Below are 18,802 nucleotides of genomic sequence, written 5' to 3'. Positions count from 1 at the left end.
ACAGACTACACACAGAGTCAAATATTTCATGACTTTTTTTTAATATAGGTACATCTCAATAAATTAGAATATAGTTGAAAAGTACTTTTCAGAGGGCAAATTCCAGCCTAATTTCTACAATAAAAATCACTTTATTTCTTGAATTAATTAACTATTTTGTTTGACGTTATATTTTATATTCTCAAGATGGGGATTTTTTTTATTTGCTATATGCTATAATCATCAAAATTATACATAGTTTAAATATGAAATACTTCACTCTTGAGTGTGTGCAGTGCATCTCTATAATTTAACTTTTTTCACGTGTGAGCATGATTGACATGAACCCGTGAATGCCAGTGACATGTGCGAGAATGTGATTGACGTGCTCGCGTGAACGCATTTGAGGAGTCTTTATGAGAGTGTTTGAGTAGTCTTTATGAGCGCAAGACTCGTGCGAATGAGATTGTTTGAGTAGTCTTTATGAGAGCAAGACTTGTGCCTATGAGACTGAGTGATGTTTGTTAGAGTGTTTGAGTTGCCTTATGAGAGTGTCTGAGTAGTCTTTATGAGCGCAAGACTCGTGTGTAGGAGAGGGTTTGAGAGCCTTTTTTTTATGAGAGCCTTTCAGTAGTTTGTGTGTGTGTGAAAGTATTTTAATATTAAGTGTGAGCGCTAATCATGAATAATGTACCTAACGGCCCTTAACGGCTTATGTGCATTTTCATTGGCTAGTTGCTACGTCGTACAAAACCAGTGGCTGATCAGTCGGCCATGCATGAAAACAGTTTGGTCAATAATTAAATAAATGAAATAAAAATGCAGAATCAGCTTGGCCTCTTCCTGACATTACATTGAGTCCTCTCTCTGTCTGTGTCACCTGTGCGGTAGATGTAGGCCTCATCTTCGCTGTCGGGCTGCCACACGGCCACGGGTCCGGTTTCTGCGGTGATCTGGTACTGGGTTAGAATCCTGTGCAGCTGCACCGGCTTTAGGGACGAGTGCTCGCCAGACAACACTCGCCAGCTCATCTGCACGATGCAGTGAAATGAATTTTTAAACCAGCTTTAAATCTGTATTCACAGGAATTTACTTATATTGTATTTAATTGGGCGGCACGGTGGATGACTGGTTAGAGCGTCAGCCTCACAGTTCTGAGGACCGGGGTTCAATCCCTCGCCCCGCCTGTGTGGAGTTTGCATGTTTTCCCCATGCCTTGGTGGATTTTCTCCGGGCACTCCGATTTCCTCCCACATCCCAAAAACATGCGTGGTAGGTTGATTGATGACTCTAAATTGCCCGTAAGTGTGAATGTGAGTGCAAATGGTTGTTTGTTTCTATGTGCCCTGCGATTGGCTGGCGACCGGTTCAGGGTGTACCCCGCCTCCCGCCCGAAGATAGCTGGGAAAGGGTCCAGCAGCCCACGACCCTAGTGAGGAGAAGCGGTAAAGAAAATGGATGGATATATATATATATATATATATATATATATATATATATATATATGTATATATGCACACACATATATACATATAGAAAAACTAGTAGTAGTACAAAATGGTACGTTTTATATTGAAATGAGTAAATTGTCTTTTATTAAAAAAAGTCAAAATTGAATTCAGTGGCTTAAAAAGAAGTTGACAAAAATGGACTTCAATGATTTTTCTGTGTGTGTGTGCATGTGTGTGTGCGCATCCGTGCGTGCGTGTGTGTGTGTGGCTTGCCTGCGTGAGCAGCTGCGGTGGTGTAGCGAGTATGGCGATGGCACTGTTGAGTTTGGTGAAGAATTTGTCCACCAGATGTCCCAAGGCCGACTTGCGGGCCCATTCCGACACCATCCGCAGACAGGCCTGCATCTGCAGAACTTTGGAACGCTGGAACCAGCCACGGGATGGACCTGCACACACACATACGTGGTCTCTGAGTGGTGCTGAACGTTCTATCATATCTTGGGAACCCCTTTAACAGAAATAATTGAAAGGTGTGAAAGGGACATTTTAAACCACGTTTAAATAAGGAAATTGAATGACTATTAACTTATTTGATTTTGTATTAACATTTTCATTCAATTGTAATATTGAATTAGTTTGGATAATTAATAAAACTATATAAATCAGTGTTAAATGTGACTTTTATTTGGAATTTTATTCATAACATAATCAAAGGAACAAAAACATGAGTTCATAAAAACCTCTTTTTTGGATTTGTATAGAAATATAATGAAATCAATTTTAAAGTATGAAGTCATAAAAATGTTACTTAATTTCTGATTTGTATTAAAAAAGAATAAAATAATTGTATAAAACTATAAAACTACAACTTAAATTTGGAATTGTATTGAAATACAGGAAGTCCTCGAGTTACGACGCACTCAACATACGACGTTTCGACTTTACGACGCCGGTCCCTCGTCCGCCATTTTGTCCAAGCACCATAGTGTTTCTGCTTAGCTAGTGCATCGTGCATGTCTGTGTTTGTACGGCGGGAGTATCTTTGCCTTTTTCGCCCTCCTTTTTTCACACTCTCAGCACTAATGGTAAGTACAGCATCTTCTTTTTTATTTTAATGTATTTTAGTTTATTTATACGAAGTGTTAACCTTTCCTGCTACGGTCACCTGACCATGGTCGGGAGACGCAGGGGTTAACTCCCTTCTCTCGTTGCACAGCTGAGCTGGGTGGCGGCAACAATAAAGGCACGAAGCACCGATTTGCTGCTTTAATGGCTTTATTAGCTCCTCTGCACATTCGACGTCAACGGGTCCTCCGCTAATCGCTACTCTTCCCAGGCCGCCGTCACTACACTTGCCACTGTACACACTCGCACCGGCGCGCACTCCTTCCTCCTTCACAGTCCCGCCGGACGACGCCTGCGCAGTCCCGTCTCACTCACACACCGACGTACACGCCCACACACACTGGGTTTGCTGTCACAATCACGTGGTACAATACTTTTTTTTAATAAAAAATGTATTTTTTATTTAATTTTAAAATAAATAAACTACATATAGCGGCACGTTGGACGACTGGTTAGAGCGATTACCTCACAGTCCTTAGGAGTGGGGTTCAATCCACGGCTCTGCCTGTGTGGAGTTTGCGTGTTCTCCCCGTGACTGTGTGGGTTTTCTCCGGGCACTCCGGTTTCCTCCCACATCCCAAAAACATGCATGGTAGTTTAATTGATAACTCTAAATTGCCCTTAGGTGTGAATGTGTGCGCAAATGGTTGTTTGTTTCTATGCGCGCTGCGATTGGCTGGCGACCAGTTCAGGGTGTATCCCGCCTCTTGCCCGAAGATAGCTGGGATAGACTCCTTGTGAGGATAAAGCGGTATAGAAAATAGATGGCTGGATAATATATTATATATTTTTATTGTATGTATTTGATCTTGACCTTGTTAATATTTTATTAAAATTAAAAACATGTAAAAATCAATACTAATTTGATGTGGATTTTACTAGTACATAATTAAATTACATACATAAATTAGTAAAACAAAAAAATGTGGGTTTTTTTAAATGAAAATGTAAAAAAAAAATTAAAAAATTCTGATATCGAAGTTATTAGCGTTCACCCTGCGGACATTATGAATGCGTATTGATTTTTACTTGCTAATGTCTTGATGACACGGAGCCCCACGTGCGCGTAGCTTTTTTTTGGCTTCTTGACTAAATTACTATAGACTGACTGACTGCTGCTATTTGATGATACAGCACTTCAAATATTGTGCCATATGTCTTGGACACACACACACTCGTAATAGGCTTACGTCTCGGCATACAGTAATCTAGGGACAACAGACGAGACATCACTTGACCTCCCTTGCAAAGGTGTCATAAAGCTCAGCTGCAGGTGCTTTACGAACACACACACATGCATGCACACACATACACGCACACACAACAAAGAGCTACGCTAGTTATCAGTAATCTATTTAGCAGGTGAAAGCACAATTACCTGATAGTCGCCAAAGTTCAGTCTTTCCTCACACAGATATATAAAGTGCATCTGGAAAGTATTCACTAGTATTAGGCTTAGGCTAAGGCCTTAATATTCAGTATTAAGGCCTTATTCCAAAATGGATTAAATTCATGTTTTTCCTATAATTCTAAAAATAACACTACACATTGACAGAGTGTAAAAAGTGCTGTTGAAAATAATGCCATTAAAAAAAAAACAAAAAAAAAACCTGCTTGTATCAGGTCCCACAGTTGACAATACTTGTGATTTATTTATTTATTTATTTTAATAAACTGAGGAACATTAAAATGAATGTTTTGCAAGAAACTAATTTATTCAAATTTGGAATAAGATGGTAACATAACAAAAAGTGAGGTGCTGTGAATACAGTGCATGTGGAAAGTACAGGGCTTCACTTTTTCCACATTTAGTTGTTTTTTTTAAAATAAATCAACCCAAATTTTTTTTTTTTTAATAAATTAAGATGGTAACATAACAAAAAGTTAAGTGCTGTGAATACAGTGCATGTGGAAAGCACAGGGCTTCACTTAAATAAATTAACCCAAATTTCCCTTTAAAAAATCATGTTGTCATTACAGAGTGTTGTGTGTAGAATTCTTAGGGCAAAAAAATTATTGATTCCATCATGTTAACATAACGTAATGTAAAAAGTGGAAAAAGTGAAGCGCTGTGAATACATTCCAGTTGCACTGTAGGTTGATGCTGCATGTGTTTGTATGCCTTGCAAACATCAGCGGTACCCTCCATACGCACACGCACACACAGACACGCACCCTTCTCTGTTACCATGGCGACAGAAACATCAATAAGCAACTATAGGGAGCCAGATGGGGCGTTCCTCTGCATTAATGTGAAGGTGTTGCTGTCCTGACTGTGCTGGCTATTGAAGACATACTATGTGCGAGTGTGCTTGTGCGTGTGAGTGTGTGTGTGTGTGTGTGTGTTCGTGTATATATAGATACACACAAAAATGCAATTGTCCGACAAGCGCCATGGAAATTTACGAGAGGAGGCTGCTGGTAGACTTCATGTGGCTCTGGAATTGTTTTTTTCTTCAAAAATTCAGCCCTTAAATCAAGTTTCACTTGGTGACATAGAATTTGGTTTTAAGGTCATTTTGGCCATTTTATAGGTGCCCTTCAAAGACAAATTTATCCTATCTTTTTAATTAGAGTACGACCAAATTTGAACCACATATACTAGAGAGATAGGAAATCCTAAATTGTGAAGAATCTAAGTTTAGTCATTGCGTGTGGGCAGAGCATGATGGTGAAATTTGTTGACTCAACATAAACCTTTTTTAAGATGTAAACATTTTGGCCATTTCCACAGTTCCTATGTTTGATTCAATAACGCTGCCGTGGCGTTTTCGTATGAAATTTCGGTCCCCAAAGCCGGTTGCACTTAGTAACATGAAGTTTGTTAGTCATGTTTATCATGAGTAGGCCCACAAAAAGGACTCGAGAACCAACACCCAAAAAGACAGGAAATCTAACATCTTGGTTTTAAGCAGCCATTTCATCATCTAATTTGGACATTTTCAGGAGTCCTAGGTTTCATTCAGTCTTTTGAAAATCCAGCCCCTGACGCCAGTTGCGCTGAGTAACACAAGATTTGGTTGGCATGACTACCATGAGTAGACCCACAAAAACCTCCCAAGAAGTCACGCATGAAAAAACACAGGAAGTCTGCTATTTTGGTTCAAGGCGGCCATTACATGGTCAAATTTTGGCCATTTCCAAGGGTCCTAAGTTTGATTCAGTCTTTTGAAAATCCAGCCCCTGAAGCTAATTAAACATAGTAACATGAAATTTGGTAGTTGTGTTTATCATGAGTAGACCCACAAAAAAGCTGAAGAAGCCATGCCCGGAAACACATATGAAGTCCTCCATTTTGGTTTGAAGCAGCCATTATAGGGTCATTTTGCCCATTTCTAACGAGGAACTAGAGAGTTCTTCGTGATTGCTAATAAATTTGAACGCATACCTGACAGATGGAGGGCGCCAGGTTTGACGTCTTTGCTTGCAGGCAACAAATTTTCATGACAAGCTGTAAGACCAGAGCAGCATAACAAGGTTTTGACCTTTTCCCCGCTATGGTACTTTCTCCTTGCTTCATTCAATCAACCCTCGTCTTCCCACTCCCACATGGAAAAAGGAGGAGGTGGAGGCTGATGGGAATTAGAGAGGAGATAGGAAGGAAGGGCACACAGGACAAACCTTGATTTGCTCCCCGCCCAACGTCTCCCTCGCCTCAAGTCAAACTGCTGACAAGGACGCTCCCTAACAGCTGCGTGCCTCCTTGGGGAAGGTCTAATGGAGGTGAGACATACGACCACCCCCCCATCCCTACACCGTCCCCCCACCCCAACACACACACATCCCCCTTACCTTTGTCCATCAGCTGGTTGAAGAGCGACACGTTGGAGAAGAAGAAGAGGTAGGCAAACATCTGCGCCTGTATCTCCGGGTGGACTTGGTAGCCCTGCAGCAGCTCCTGGGCGCTCTGGAACACCTTGTGAGTGCATGAACACACAAATCAACATTTGAAAACATTCTGCAACCCCAATTAAAGCTTTAATTTTTATTTTAAATGCTTAATTCATTTAATCAGTAAACAAATATATATTTTGTAATGTATTTTATGTTTACAATAATGTATTTTATTAAAGAGAGATTTTATTATGTTTATTATATTTTATACATTGTGTATTTAATTTATATTGTAAATATTTAATAATAATAATTCCATATTCATTTTTATTATAACATATTTTGTATTATTTTTATTGTCTTATCTACCTGAATTCAATTTAATTAAATACGTTTTATTTATTTTATGGGTATTTAACTTTAATTTTACATACTTCCGAATTCTAATAATAAACTAACTTTAATTCATTATGCATTTGTATTAGATTTTCAAATACTGTCCTTACTAATAATAAAAAAATAATTTGATTTGCATTAATGGTATTCTTGCTTGTATTAAATTAGAATTGAAAATAATTAATGATGATAAAGTAAAATTAGGAATTTGTATTCACTGTATTTGTATTGATTTTGGATTTTAAATAATCATAATATTAAAGTAAGAATAGTTAGTATTTTTTTTTTTTTACTAAATAATACTAAAATGTAATAAAAATTTACATAGTTTTTATTTACAAAAAAATACGGAATATAAATGTTGCCTAACCATGGGTCAGTAAAAAAAGATCAAATGTGTGATGTGAAACTTTTTTCCTCACTGCAATTATGACTGAGCTATCTGAAGTTAATTTGTTTTTTCACTTTCTTAGTAATCAGAACATTTATTTACCTGGAGGATCCTGCGTACGGGCTCTGGGAATCCGACACCTCCTTTCCAGCACGGCTCCGTGCTGTCCACCGGGAACGGATTACAGTCCAGCAGACCCGGCAGCACCACGTAAAGAGCCTGCACACGCAAAACACAAGTGTGACATCAAATTGAATAGTAGATTCAGTCACATTTTTTTAAAACAGATTTTCCTCACTCCTGAGTCCAACAAAAACATGCACGAGGTTAATTAAAAACACTAAATATTTACACTTCGTTTACAAAACATATTCACTGACAACTGTAAATTGTCAGTTTTTTTTTTCGAAAACACGTCCGTGAGTTTGTAAATAGTCTTCCAAACAAAAATCTTAGGTCATTGAGGACTAAATTATCCATAAAGTTTACGAAAAAAAAAAGTTTGATCAGTTGAAAACTCAAAACTGTCTTCGATATTTATGAAAACACAAAGAAGACGCTAAATGTTGTTCAATGTTCCTTAAAACAAAAATGTTAGCTTTGTAGAGTACTTTGATTAGGTTTTATGTTTACAGAAAACCCTACATTTGCTTCTTTAGAGACTAAATTGTCTTTGCGGTTTCCTAAAAGAGTCGTACGTACATACCTTGGTGATGTAGTAGACGCACTGCTGGAAGGTGTACATGATGACCTCCTCCAGGATACTCATGGCCTCCTCATTGGCAGAGATAGTCGCCGACAGCAGGGACTCCTTTGAGCCTGGAACCCAAGAACACGCGGCCATTTTACAACTTGCGTGTTTTCGTAAACATGGAAGACAAGTTAGTCTGCACTTAAGCAAACATACAGGTTTGTGTAAAACATCTCAAAGACAATTTAGTCTTCAATGTTGTGTTGATGTGATCATCAAAGACAATTCTGTCCTCAGTGGACTAATCAGGTGTGCTTTTATATTTCACTGGAAGACAATTTACACATGTTTTTCTAACATCAAAGTCATTTTAGAGTCTTTAATGAACCTAATGTGTGTATTTTTTCTCAAAATCAAATACAATGTTGTGTCTTTGACAAACCCACGTTCCCATACACATCAAAGACAATTGAGTCTTCAACCAACCTGATGTACATTTTCCCTGAACATCAAAGACGAAAATTTAGAGTCTTGTGTGAACTTTAGCGTTTTTATAAACATCAAATACAATAGTCTTTTGAATGAACCTATAGTGCATGTTTTCGTGAACATCGAAGGCAATTTAGAGTCTTCAGCGAACTTAACGTACATATTTTCGTAAAAACATTTGTGAATACCAATGTCTGTACATATGTATAAGTGCGTGTGTGTGTTTGTGTACGTGTGTATGTACCTTGCAGCGTCTCCATGTTGTGCGTGTATGAAGGTGCCCTCTGCTGAATGAAGTACAGGATTTCGATGGAGTTGGACATCCAGAAGAAGATGGTCTGCAAGTCCGGGATCAGGTCCGAGATATTGAGCAGCGATAGCGATGCAGGGTCCTGGCTGCACACAGACGCAAGCAAGCACGCACACGCGTGCACACGCACGTACGCACACACACACACACACACGCAAACACACGTATGATTGACGGTCAGGATGATTGACAGCTGACAAGCAGCCTGTCAAGGTTCTACCAAGTTGAGGCTGCTCTTGCTGAGCATGCAAACAGACGCATACACACAACACGAGCATACGCACAGGCATGCGAACACACGCATGCATACACGCACATACACGATCATGCAAACACATGCGTGTGCGCACACACACAAACATGCACACACATACACACTCATGCATGTACACTCAGTTGCAAACACACGTACACACACACACTTTTTTTTGAACATGACAGAAAACGATACTTACTGCTGAGCTTGCTTCTGAGCTAACTCCTTTGTCTTCTCCTGCAACACACACACACACACAGAAAATGCACACATGCAAACACGTATACACGCACACACACAAATGAGGGTCATTAAAGTTTAAGCTTGTGCGTATGAGACACATTTGAGCAGAACAATGACCCACCCTCATTCTGCTCGAGTGTCTCAAACTTGAAACATGATATAATGTTTTATAAAGATTATTTCTTAAATTTATTTCCTCCTCTAACATAACATCAATGACTTTTTAGACTCAAATTCATGCATGGGAAAACTGATAAACATTTTATGGACCATTATTTTTGAGAAAGAAAAAAAAATAGATATATGGGTCATTCCACTGAGGTGGTACACAATTTTTTACATGTAAGAAAAATGTAAGATTTTCATTTTTTTTTTTTTTTTATACATATTTTCAGTAACATTTCTTTGAAGTATACCAGTTACATTTAGGGGTTCATGGGATAAAAACATACATAGTTTACTTAATATGACCATTATTTGACCAGTGGTCATTTGTAACACTGACTCTAGATATGAACATGGAAAGCTGTTTATTGCATGAAAACCTTGGGAATTTTTCACACAAATATTAGGGTTAGAGTAGGTTCACAAAGCAATTTATGTCCAACTTGTTAATGCACCGCCAAGTATCCAATACAAAAATTACTTAGGACAAATATAGATGTGTTTAACATTGACGAAACATACAACATGGAAAATGAAGGACCTGAATACTAACAGGTATCTTCTTCTTTTCCTTTCGGCTTGTCCCTTTAGGGGTCGCCACAGCGCGTCATTCTTTTCCATGTAAGCCGATCTCCTGCATCCTCCTCTCGAACACCAACTGCCCTCATGTCTTCCCTCACGACATCCATCAACCTTCTCTTTTGTCTTCCTCTAGCTCTCTTGCCTGGCAGCTCCATCCTCATCATCCTTCTACCAATATACTCACTATTTCTCCTCTGGATGTGTCCAAACCACCCAAGTCTGCTCTCTCTAACTTTGTCTCCAAAACATCGAACCTTGGCCGTCCCTCTGATGAGCTCATTTCTAATTTTATCCAACCTGGTCACTCCGAGAGCGAACCTCAACATCTTCATTTCCGCCACCTCCAGCTCTGCTTCCTGTTGTCTCTTCAGTGCCACTGTCTCTAATCCGTACATTGTGGCTGCCCTCACCACTGTTTTATAAACTTTGCCCTTCATCCTAGCAGAGACTCTTCTGTCACATAACACACCTGACACCTTCCTCCACCCGTTCCAACCTGCTTGGACCCGTTTCTTCACTTCCTGACCACACTCACTATTGCTCTGGACGGTTGACCCCAAGTATTTAAAGTCCTCCACCCTTGCTATCTCTTCTCCCTGGAGCCTCACTCTTCCCCCACGACCCCTCTCATTTATGCACATATATTCTGTTTTACTTTGGCTAATCTTCATTCCTCTGCTTTCCAGTACATGCCTCCATCTTTCTAACTGTTCCTCCAGCTGCTCCCTGCTTTCACTGCAGATCACAATGTCATCTGCAAACATCATGGTCCACTGGGATTTCAGTCTAACCTCATCTGTCAGCCTATCCATTACCAGTGCAAACAGGAAGGGGCTCAGGGATGATCCCTGATGCAGTCCCACCTCCACCTTAAATTCATCTGTCACACCTACAGCACACCTCACCACTGTTCTGCTGCTCTCGTACATGTCCTGTATTATTCTTACATACTTCTCTGCCACTCCAGACTTCCGCATGCAGTACCACAGTTCCTCTCTGGGTACTCTGTCATAGGCTTTCTCTAGATCTACAAAGACACAATGTAGCTCCTTCTGACATTCTCTGTACTTTTCCATAAACATCCTCAAGGCAAATAATGCATCTGTGGGACTCTTTCTAGGCATGAAACCATGCTGTTGCTCGCAAATACTCACTTCTGTCCTGAGTCTAGCCTCCACTATTCTTTCCCATAACTTCATAGTGTGGCTCATCATCTTTATTCCTCTATAGTCCCCACAGCTCTGCACATCACCCTTGTTCTTAAAAATGGGCACCAGCATACTTTTCCTCCATTCCTCAGGCATCTTCTCACGTGCTAGAATTCTATTGAACAAGATGGTCAAAAACTCCACAGCCTCCTCTCCTAGATGCTTCCATACCTCCACAGGAATGTCATCAGGACCAACTGCCTTTCCATTTTTCATCCTCTTTAATGCCTTTCTAACTTCCCCCTTACTAATCATTGCCACTTCCTGGTCCACCACACTCGCCTCTTCTACTCTCCCTTCTCTCTCATTTTCCTCATTCATCAACTCCTCAAAGTATTCTTTCCATCTATCTAGCACACTACTGGCACCAGTCAACATATTTCCATCTCTATCCTTAATCATCCTAACCTGCTGCACATCCTTCCCATCTTGATCCCTCTGTCTGGCCAACCTGTATAGATTATTTTCTCCTTCTTTAGTGTCCAACCTGGCATACATGTCATCATATGCCTCTTGTTTGGCCTTTGCCACCTCTACCTTTGCCCTGTTGCATCTCAATGTATAACTTTGGCCTCTCCTTGGTCCTCTCACTGTCCCAATTTTTATTAGCTAACCTTTTTCCTTGTATGATTTCCTGTACTGTGAGGTTCCACCACCAAGTCTCCTTCTCTGCTTTCCTGCCAGAAGATACACCAAGTACTCTCCTGCCTGGCTCTCTGATCGCCTTAGCTGTAATGGTCCAGTCTTCTGGAAGCTCCTCCAGTCCACCGAGAGCCTGTCTCACCTCTTCACAAAAAGCTGCACAACACTTGTCCTGTCTCAGCTTCCACCACATGGTTCTCTGCTCTGCCTTTGTCTTCCTAATCTTCCTCCCCACCACCAACTCCCGAGATTTTCCTGTCATCATCCCAACATTCAAAGTCCCCACATTCAGTTCTAGGCTCTGAGCTTTCCTCTTCTCTTTCTGCCGAAGAACCCGCTTTCTACCTCTTCTTCTTCGACTTCGACCCACAGTAGCTGAATTTCCACCGGCGCCCTGCAGGTTGACGCCGCCGGTGGTGGATGTTGTTAACCCGGGCCACGACCGATCTGGTATGGAATTCTTTGGATGAACGCTCATATTTGTTTGGCAAAGTTTTAAGCCGGATGCCCTTCCTAACGCAACCCTCTGCATCATCATCACAGACGAGAATGTAGGTCACATGAGTAATTGAGTACGAAAAAAAAACCTGATATGTGGTCCTGGTTCACCCGAGTCGACCCGGCTGAGCTTAAGTACCCTGGAAAGAAAAGCGAGAAGACGTAGAAGAAGAAGAATTGCACCCAGCGACTGACCCAGGCCACCGTCTGGATCCGACGGACGATCTTCAGCAGCAATTTTCCGAAGCTTCCCGGCGGGAATGCGGAGGCCGAGTGTTGTATGCACAAACACAAAAGGTACGCCGGGGTCAGCTTGTGGTCGTCGCCTGACAACAACAAGGACACAAACATGATAAATTGTTGTTGATGTTTATGGGGAAAAAAATATTAGGGTTATAAAGACTAAATTGAATTTGGTGTATACAAAAAAACTGTTAGCTTCATTGAAGACTAAATTGTCTTTGATTTATACAAAACAAGGATGTGTGCTCATAAAAACTTCATTCAACCCTAATTTGTCTCTGATGTTAATGAAAACAAACTTTAGGTTTGTCAATGACTCTCACTTCCTTTTGATGTTTAGAAAAAAAGTACAGATTTTCTTCCATGCAATGTTTTGAAAAATGCATACGTTAGGTCCATTGTCTTTGATGTTTATGAAAACTTGCACAATAGGTTCTTTGAAGATTAAATTGTAGTGCCGCTACAAGTAGTGCCGCTTATGAACTTTACTGGTTTGGTCCGTATTGTCAGAAAAAAGGCACAAATGTTGATCATTGTTTTCCAAGTTCAGCACAGAGGCTTGCAATGTCTTAGTTTGATTAAACACAAAAGATAATGTGTCTGTTTTCATGGGGGACTACAGAAATCTGAGAATATTTATTGTTGAGAGGCTGAAATCAGAGTATTGGGACAATCTTAGGTTAAATAATGGCTCTAAATGATTACTCGATTATTAAAATAGTTGTTGATTAATTTGATAGTCGATTAGTTGTCGGTTAATCGATTGTGACATCTCTATTGAAAACGCTAAATTGTCTTTGATGTTTACAAAACTACAGGCTTGCCGAAGACGTTGATGTTTAGGGAAAAGGTCTATTATTTGTAATACCTCCAGGTTCAATGAGGGACATGATACGGTTGAGCAGCTGGTCTTCGTGAGCGGGTTCAAACTCCAATTGGAGCTTCCTCTTCTGGCCTCCTCTTCCTCCCTCTGTCCCGGTCGCCGTCCCACCGCTGCGAGGTTTGACGGGGTGCGGCCTGAAGCTGCGCCGCGCCGTCGTCACGGTGGCCGCCCTGTCTTTGAGCGCCGACCCACACACCTTGCACGTGCCGCCCTCCTCCGGCCCGGCCTCGTAGAGCTGGCCCAGGCTGCGTAGGCGTGCCAGGGTCTGGGCGGGCAGAGGCTTGGCGCCCGTGGGGTCCTTGTATCAAGAGGTTATGATAGTTAATGAGAATCAAAAATAATAACGAGAATGCAATATCTGTAAAAATTTAATGCTAAAGAGCTTACTTTAATATGAAAATGGGAGCATTTGGGGAACGTTATAAATAGTTACGTAGGTGTCTGGAATAAACTGAACAAATTATATAATTGCCGGTGACTGTGGGGCTAACGGCACTAATGCTGTAGTGCTGGACCTCCCGCGGCTCCTCTAACTGCTCTGACTGGCAATGCGCAGCGGCTGATACCGTCCGGTTCGCCGCTGCCTCGCAATGTAACGCGCGAGGTGCCAGTCAAGCAAGACACTGGAGCCCAAATAACACAAAACACATTACACTTCAGGGAAGATGTATTTGTTTGAGTTGTGGGCATAGTTTGACCGCTATGGTTGTACTTTGTGTGTGGTGTGGGTTGATAATCTCAACACACATAAAGATTATGTTTCGCTGCCAATCTCGAAATCTCGCGTGATCACACGTGGTCTCACAAAAAACGAAGACACTTCTGGCTATGCAGCAATTTTGCCGAGTGTTGCTGAAAGGAATGGAGGCGGAAATGGTGTAAATAAAAAGACTTGCTTTGGAAAATAATTTTTGCCGTCTGGGGAAACCACTTTTATACAAAAAAAACGACATTGGTATGACATGTTTGTTTTTATTCACAACCGCTTCGTTGTTCCTGAGTCAGGGCGCTCATTTGATTGGCTACATTCCATTTGAGGTCACTAATCACGGCATCAGGAATCGGGAAACATCAGCTTAGTCCCACATGTATAAAGATTTATGGTTGTAAATATTTAAAGTGTTCAATATTTAAGATTGCCGGTGCTGACTTGTTTCGGACCCTGCAATCAGGACAAATCCACTCTTTACACACATCAGACCTACTCACACAAGTTATACTCTAAGTTGTCTTTGATGTAAAAAAACAACAACACATAAATCACTCTAAATTATCTTTGATGTTAACAAGAACACTCACAGACTACAATTTTCTTTGATGCTAATAAATACATAAGTTGGACTAAAAAAGATTTCTTTGACAGAACAAAAACATTGGTAGGTTGGACTCAAAATTATCTTTGATGAGAGCAAAAACATAAGTTAGACTCTAGACTGTCTTTGAGGGTAACAAATTATGTAAGTAAGACTAAAATTGTCTTGGATGTTAAGAAAAACACAGACACTAGACTCAAAATGATCCTTGATGTCAAGAAAACAAATTACACTACTCTAGACTGTCACAAAAAAAATTAAAAATCACAAACTATTGTTATAACCTTGCCTTGTACAGGAAGATATAGTGTCCGCCGAAGGAGAGCAAGTCGCCGTGACGTAGCGTGGTAGAGCGCTCGCAGCGGGAAAAGTTGACCAGCACGGTGGCGTTGTGGACGGGCTCCACCGCCACACAGGACGAGCGCTGGGCGTCCGGCTCCGGCTCGTCCCCCTTGGAGTGATGGCGCGGGGCGGGCACGCGGCGCAGGCGGCAGTGAAGCGGCAGGATGTCGGGCGAGAACAGACAGATGTTGGGGCGAGCGGACGGCGTCTCCTGGCCCACCGTGTGCTGGTCGCGGTTTAACAGGTACACCAAGCAGTCCTGGAACACGCACACAGAACAACGGCAGGGTTTTTGATGTGAACAAAAACAGCTTTGTCTTTGATGTTTACGAAACATCTGTCTGGTTTTAACAAAAAAAACGTAAGCTAGTCTAAACTGTCTTTGATGTTTACAAAAACATATGTTCCACTCAAAATTGTTATAGACATTTATAATAATTACAATAATAATAATAATAATAACAACATTGAAGATTGATGATCCTAAATTGTCTTTGAAGTTTACTGAAAAACATTTTCAGTAAAAAAAAATTAAATTGCCTTTGATGTTTACCAAATCACGTATGTAGACAACCATGTCATTGACTTAAAATTGTCTTTGATGTTCCCAATAACCAAAAGTAAAAATTCAAAACTGTTTACAATAAAAAGATTTACAATAACACATGGACTCCAGACCATCGTTGATGTTGAAATTGTTTTGATGTTTACAAAAACACGTTCCATGTAAATTTTACCTATGTTAGACTTGAAAATTATCTTTGATGTTAGTTTCATGTGAAGTAAAAAATGTACTGTAATTTATATTTACAAAACACTTATGCTAGACTATAGTCTTTGATGATTACAGTACCATGTACGAAATTTCAATCTTAACTGTTTTTGATAGTTACAAAATCACGTTTTAGACTAATTGTTTATAAAACATCCATCCATCCATTTTCTGAGCCGCTTATCAGAATCAGAATCAGAATCATCTTTATTTGCCAAGTATGTCCAAAACACACAAGGAATTTGTCTCCGGTAGTTGGAGCCCCTCTAGTACAACAGACAGTCCATTTACAGAACACTTTGGAGACATAAAGACATTGACAAAAAACAATTGTGCAAAAAGATGCAGGTGGTCGCGGGTGTGCTGGAGCCTATCCCAGCTGTCATCGGGCAGGAGGCAGGGTACACCCTGAACTGGTTGCCAGCCAATCGCAGGGCACATACAAACAGACAACCATTCACACTCACATGCACACCTACGGGCAATTTAGAGTCTCCAATTAATGCATGTTTTTGGGATGTGGGAGGAAACCGGAGTGCCCGGAGAAAACCCACGCAGGCACGGGGAGAACATGCAAACTCCACACAGTTGGGGCCGGGGATTGAACCCGGGTCCTCAGAGCTGTGAGGCTGACGCTCTTACCAGTCGGCCACCGTGCCGCCGTTTATAAAACATTTTACACTTAAAATTGTCTTTCATGTTAAAAAATTGGGGGACTTTGAAGCAAAACCAAACACAACCTGAACCAAAACATAGACCATGAAAATATGTTAGACTCCAAATGACCTGATGTTCACAATAATATGTAAAGGACTTCAAATGATTTTACCAAAAGCCAAGTTTGACTCTAAATTGTCTTTGATGTTAACAAAAAAAAATAATCCAACAAATTTTCTTTGATATCATTTTCATCTCACTATTTTTGCTTTGGTTTGTCCCACCTCACCTGTTTGTTGTACCCTTGAAGCAACAGAAGGTGCGGTGACTGGTAGAGGGAGTGGCGCACACCATCCTCCTGGCGCCGCCCGCCGGACGTCGCCTCTCGGCCCCGGTAAGGCCCCGGAAGAGTGGAGTAGTAGCGCTTGGGCTCATCTCCCACCGCCAACTACACACAGAGACACACAGGGGAGATGTCATACTTATTGACAGCTGACAAGCGGCCCGTCAAGGTCCTACCTGGTTGAGGCTGGTCTCGCTGAGGCTGCGACACAGGGACGAGTTGCTGGAGCGAGGCAAGGTCAGAGCCCCCTTGGCTCGGTTCCTTTGCAGCTTGCGGGCCTGAGCGTTGATGTCTAACCAAAGAGCAAGAAAAGAAACAATAATAAAGACCACGGATTATCACAGAAAAAGTAAAGACTTAAAATCAGAGGACATGGATGAAAAACATGTTGCTGCGAGCAAGGAAGCAACAGCTAACTTAAGCATCGACAAACAGCCTGCTTCTTTAATTGTTTTTGTCGTGAAACATACAGTGGGTATGGAAAGTATACAGACCCTTCTTTTTTATATTGCAGCCATTTGGTAAAATCATTTAAGTTCATTTCTTCCACATTAATGTACACACAGCGCCCCAAATTGACAGAAAAAAAACAGAATTGTTGACATTTTTGCAGATTTATTAAAAAAAGAAAAACTGAAATATCACACAGCCATAAGTATTCAGACCATTTTCTCAGTATTTAGTAGAAGCACCCTTTTGAGGTAATATAGCCACGAGTCTTTTGGGGAATGATGCAACAGGTTTTTCACACCTGGATTTGGGGATCATCTGCCATTCCTCCTTGCAGATCCTCTCCAGTTCTGTCAGGTTGGATGGTGAACATTGGTCGGCAGCCATTTTCAGGTCTTTCCAGAGATGCTCAATTGGGTTTAAGTCAGGGCTCTGGCTGGGCCATTCAAAAACAGTCACAGAGTTGTTCTGAAGCCACTCCTTCGTTATTTTAGCTGTGTGCTTAGGGTCATTGTCTTTTTTGAAGGTGAACCTTCGACCCAGTCTAAGGTTCTGAGCACTCTGGAGAAGGTTTTCGTTCAGGATATCCCTGTACTTGGCCGCATTTATCTTTTCTTCGATTGCAACCAGTCTCCCTTTCCCTGCAGCTGTAAACCACACCCACAGCATGATGCTGCCACTACCATGCTTCACTGTTGGGACTGTATTGGACAGTGGCTGGTTTTCTCTACACATGCCACTTAGAATTAAGGCCAACAATTTCTATCTTGGCCTCATCAGACCAGAGAATCTTATTTCTCACCATCTTGGAGTCCTTCAGGTGTTTTTTTAGCAAACTCCATGCAGGCTTTCATGTGTCTGTGGAACTGAGGAAAGGCCATCATAATCATAATCATGTCTAATCAGTATAATTAAACACAGCTGGACTCCAATGAAGGTGAAGAACCATTTTAGGATGATCAGAAGAAATGGACAGCACCCGAGTTAAATATATGTGTGTCAAAACAAAGGTTCTGAATACTTACGGCTGTGTGATATTTCAGTTTTTCTTTTTTAATAAATCAGCAAAGATTTCAACAATAAAAAAAATTTCTGTCAATATGATGTGCTGTGTGTACATTAATGAGGAAAAAAAGATTAAACTTAAATGATTTTAACAAATGGCTGCACTATAACAAAGAGTGAAACATTTAAGGGGGTCTGAAAACTTTCCATACCCACTGTAAAACAAAAAAAAAAAAAACATAAAACAAGGAAAATTATAATCTTAATGAAAAATCTGTTGCTGTAAGAAACAACAACATGAAACAATGATGTGAAACGATGCAATGAAGAGAAGCAGTAGCTTTGTTGTTAGCATTGTTTGTAGCATTGGCATTCCAAGTCCACAGAGCCCACCAAAATTGTCAGCGCAGATCAAGCAAAGAAACAATGAAATGTGAAACAATGAAATTTGAAACAACGAAACGTGAAACAACAAAATGTGAAACAACGAAACGTGAAGCATAAATGTGACTTAAAGAAACGTGAACAAACAAA

General features: G+C 40.7%; 1 protein-coding gene across 4 annotated transcripts in view; it reads right to left on the bottom strand.

The window, feature by feature from the left end:
- radil (Ras association and DIL domains) overlaps nt 1–18,802 on the bottom strand; it is a 35,441-nt gene that overhangs the window by 7,329 nt on the left and 9,310 nt on the right. For all 4 annotated transcript variants that reach the window (XM_061678663.1, XM_061678665.1, XM_061678664.1 and 1 more), the window contains exons 4-15: nt 16,990–17,105; nt 16,760–16,918; nt 14,989–15,300; nt 13,372–13,684; nt 12,456–12,586; nt 9,122–9,159; nt 8,601–8,752; nt 7,883–7,995; nt 7,279–7,395; nt 6,348–6,471; nt 1,704–1,876; nt 860–1,010 (exon numbers count right to left, since the gene is read on the bottom strand). In XM_061678663.1, the coding sequence (XP_061534647.1) occupies nt 860–1,010; nt 1,704–1,876; nt 6,348–6,471; nt 7,279–7,395; nt 7,883–7,995; nt 8,601–8,752; nt 9,122–9,159; nt 12,456–12,586; nt 13,372–13,684; nt 14,989–15,300; nt 16,760–16,918; nt 16,990–17,105 (1,899 nt within the window). The remainder of the gene's footprint in view (nt 1–859; nt 1,011–1,703; nt 1,877–6,347; nt 6,472–7,278; nt 7,396–7,882; nt 7,996–8,600; nt 8,753–9,121; nt 9,160–12,455; nt 12,587–13,371; nt 13,685–14,988; nt 15,301–16,759; nt 16,919–16,989; nt 17,106–18,802) is intronic.

Source organism: Phycodurus eques, chromosome 6 (genome assembly GCF_024500275.1).
Source record: "Phycodurus eques isolate BA_2022a chromosome 6, UOR_Pequ_1.1, whole genome shotgun sequence".
Taxonomy (NCBI): Eukaryota; Metazoa; Chordata; class Actinopteri; order Syngnathiformes; family Syngnathidae; genus Phycodurus; species Phycodurus eques.
This window is presented reverse-complemented; position numbering and strand designations above follow the sequence as displayed.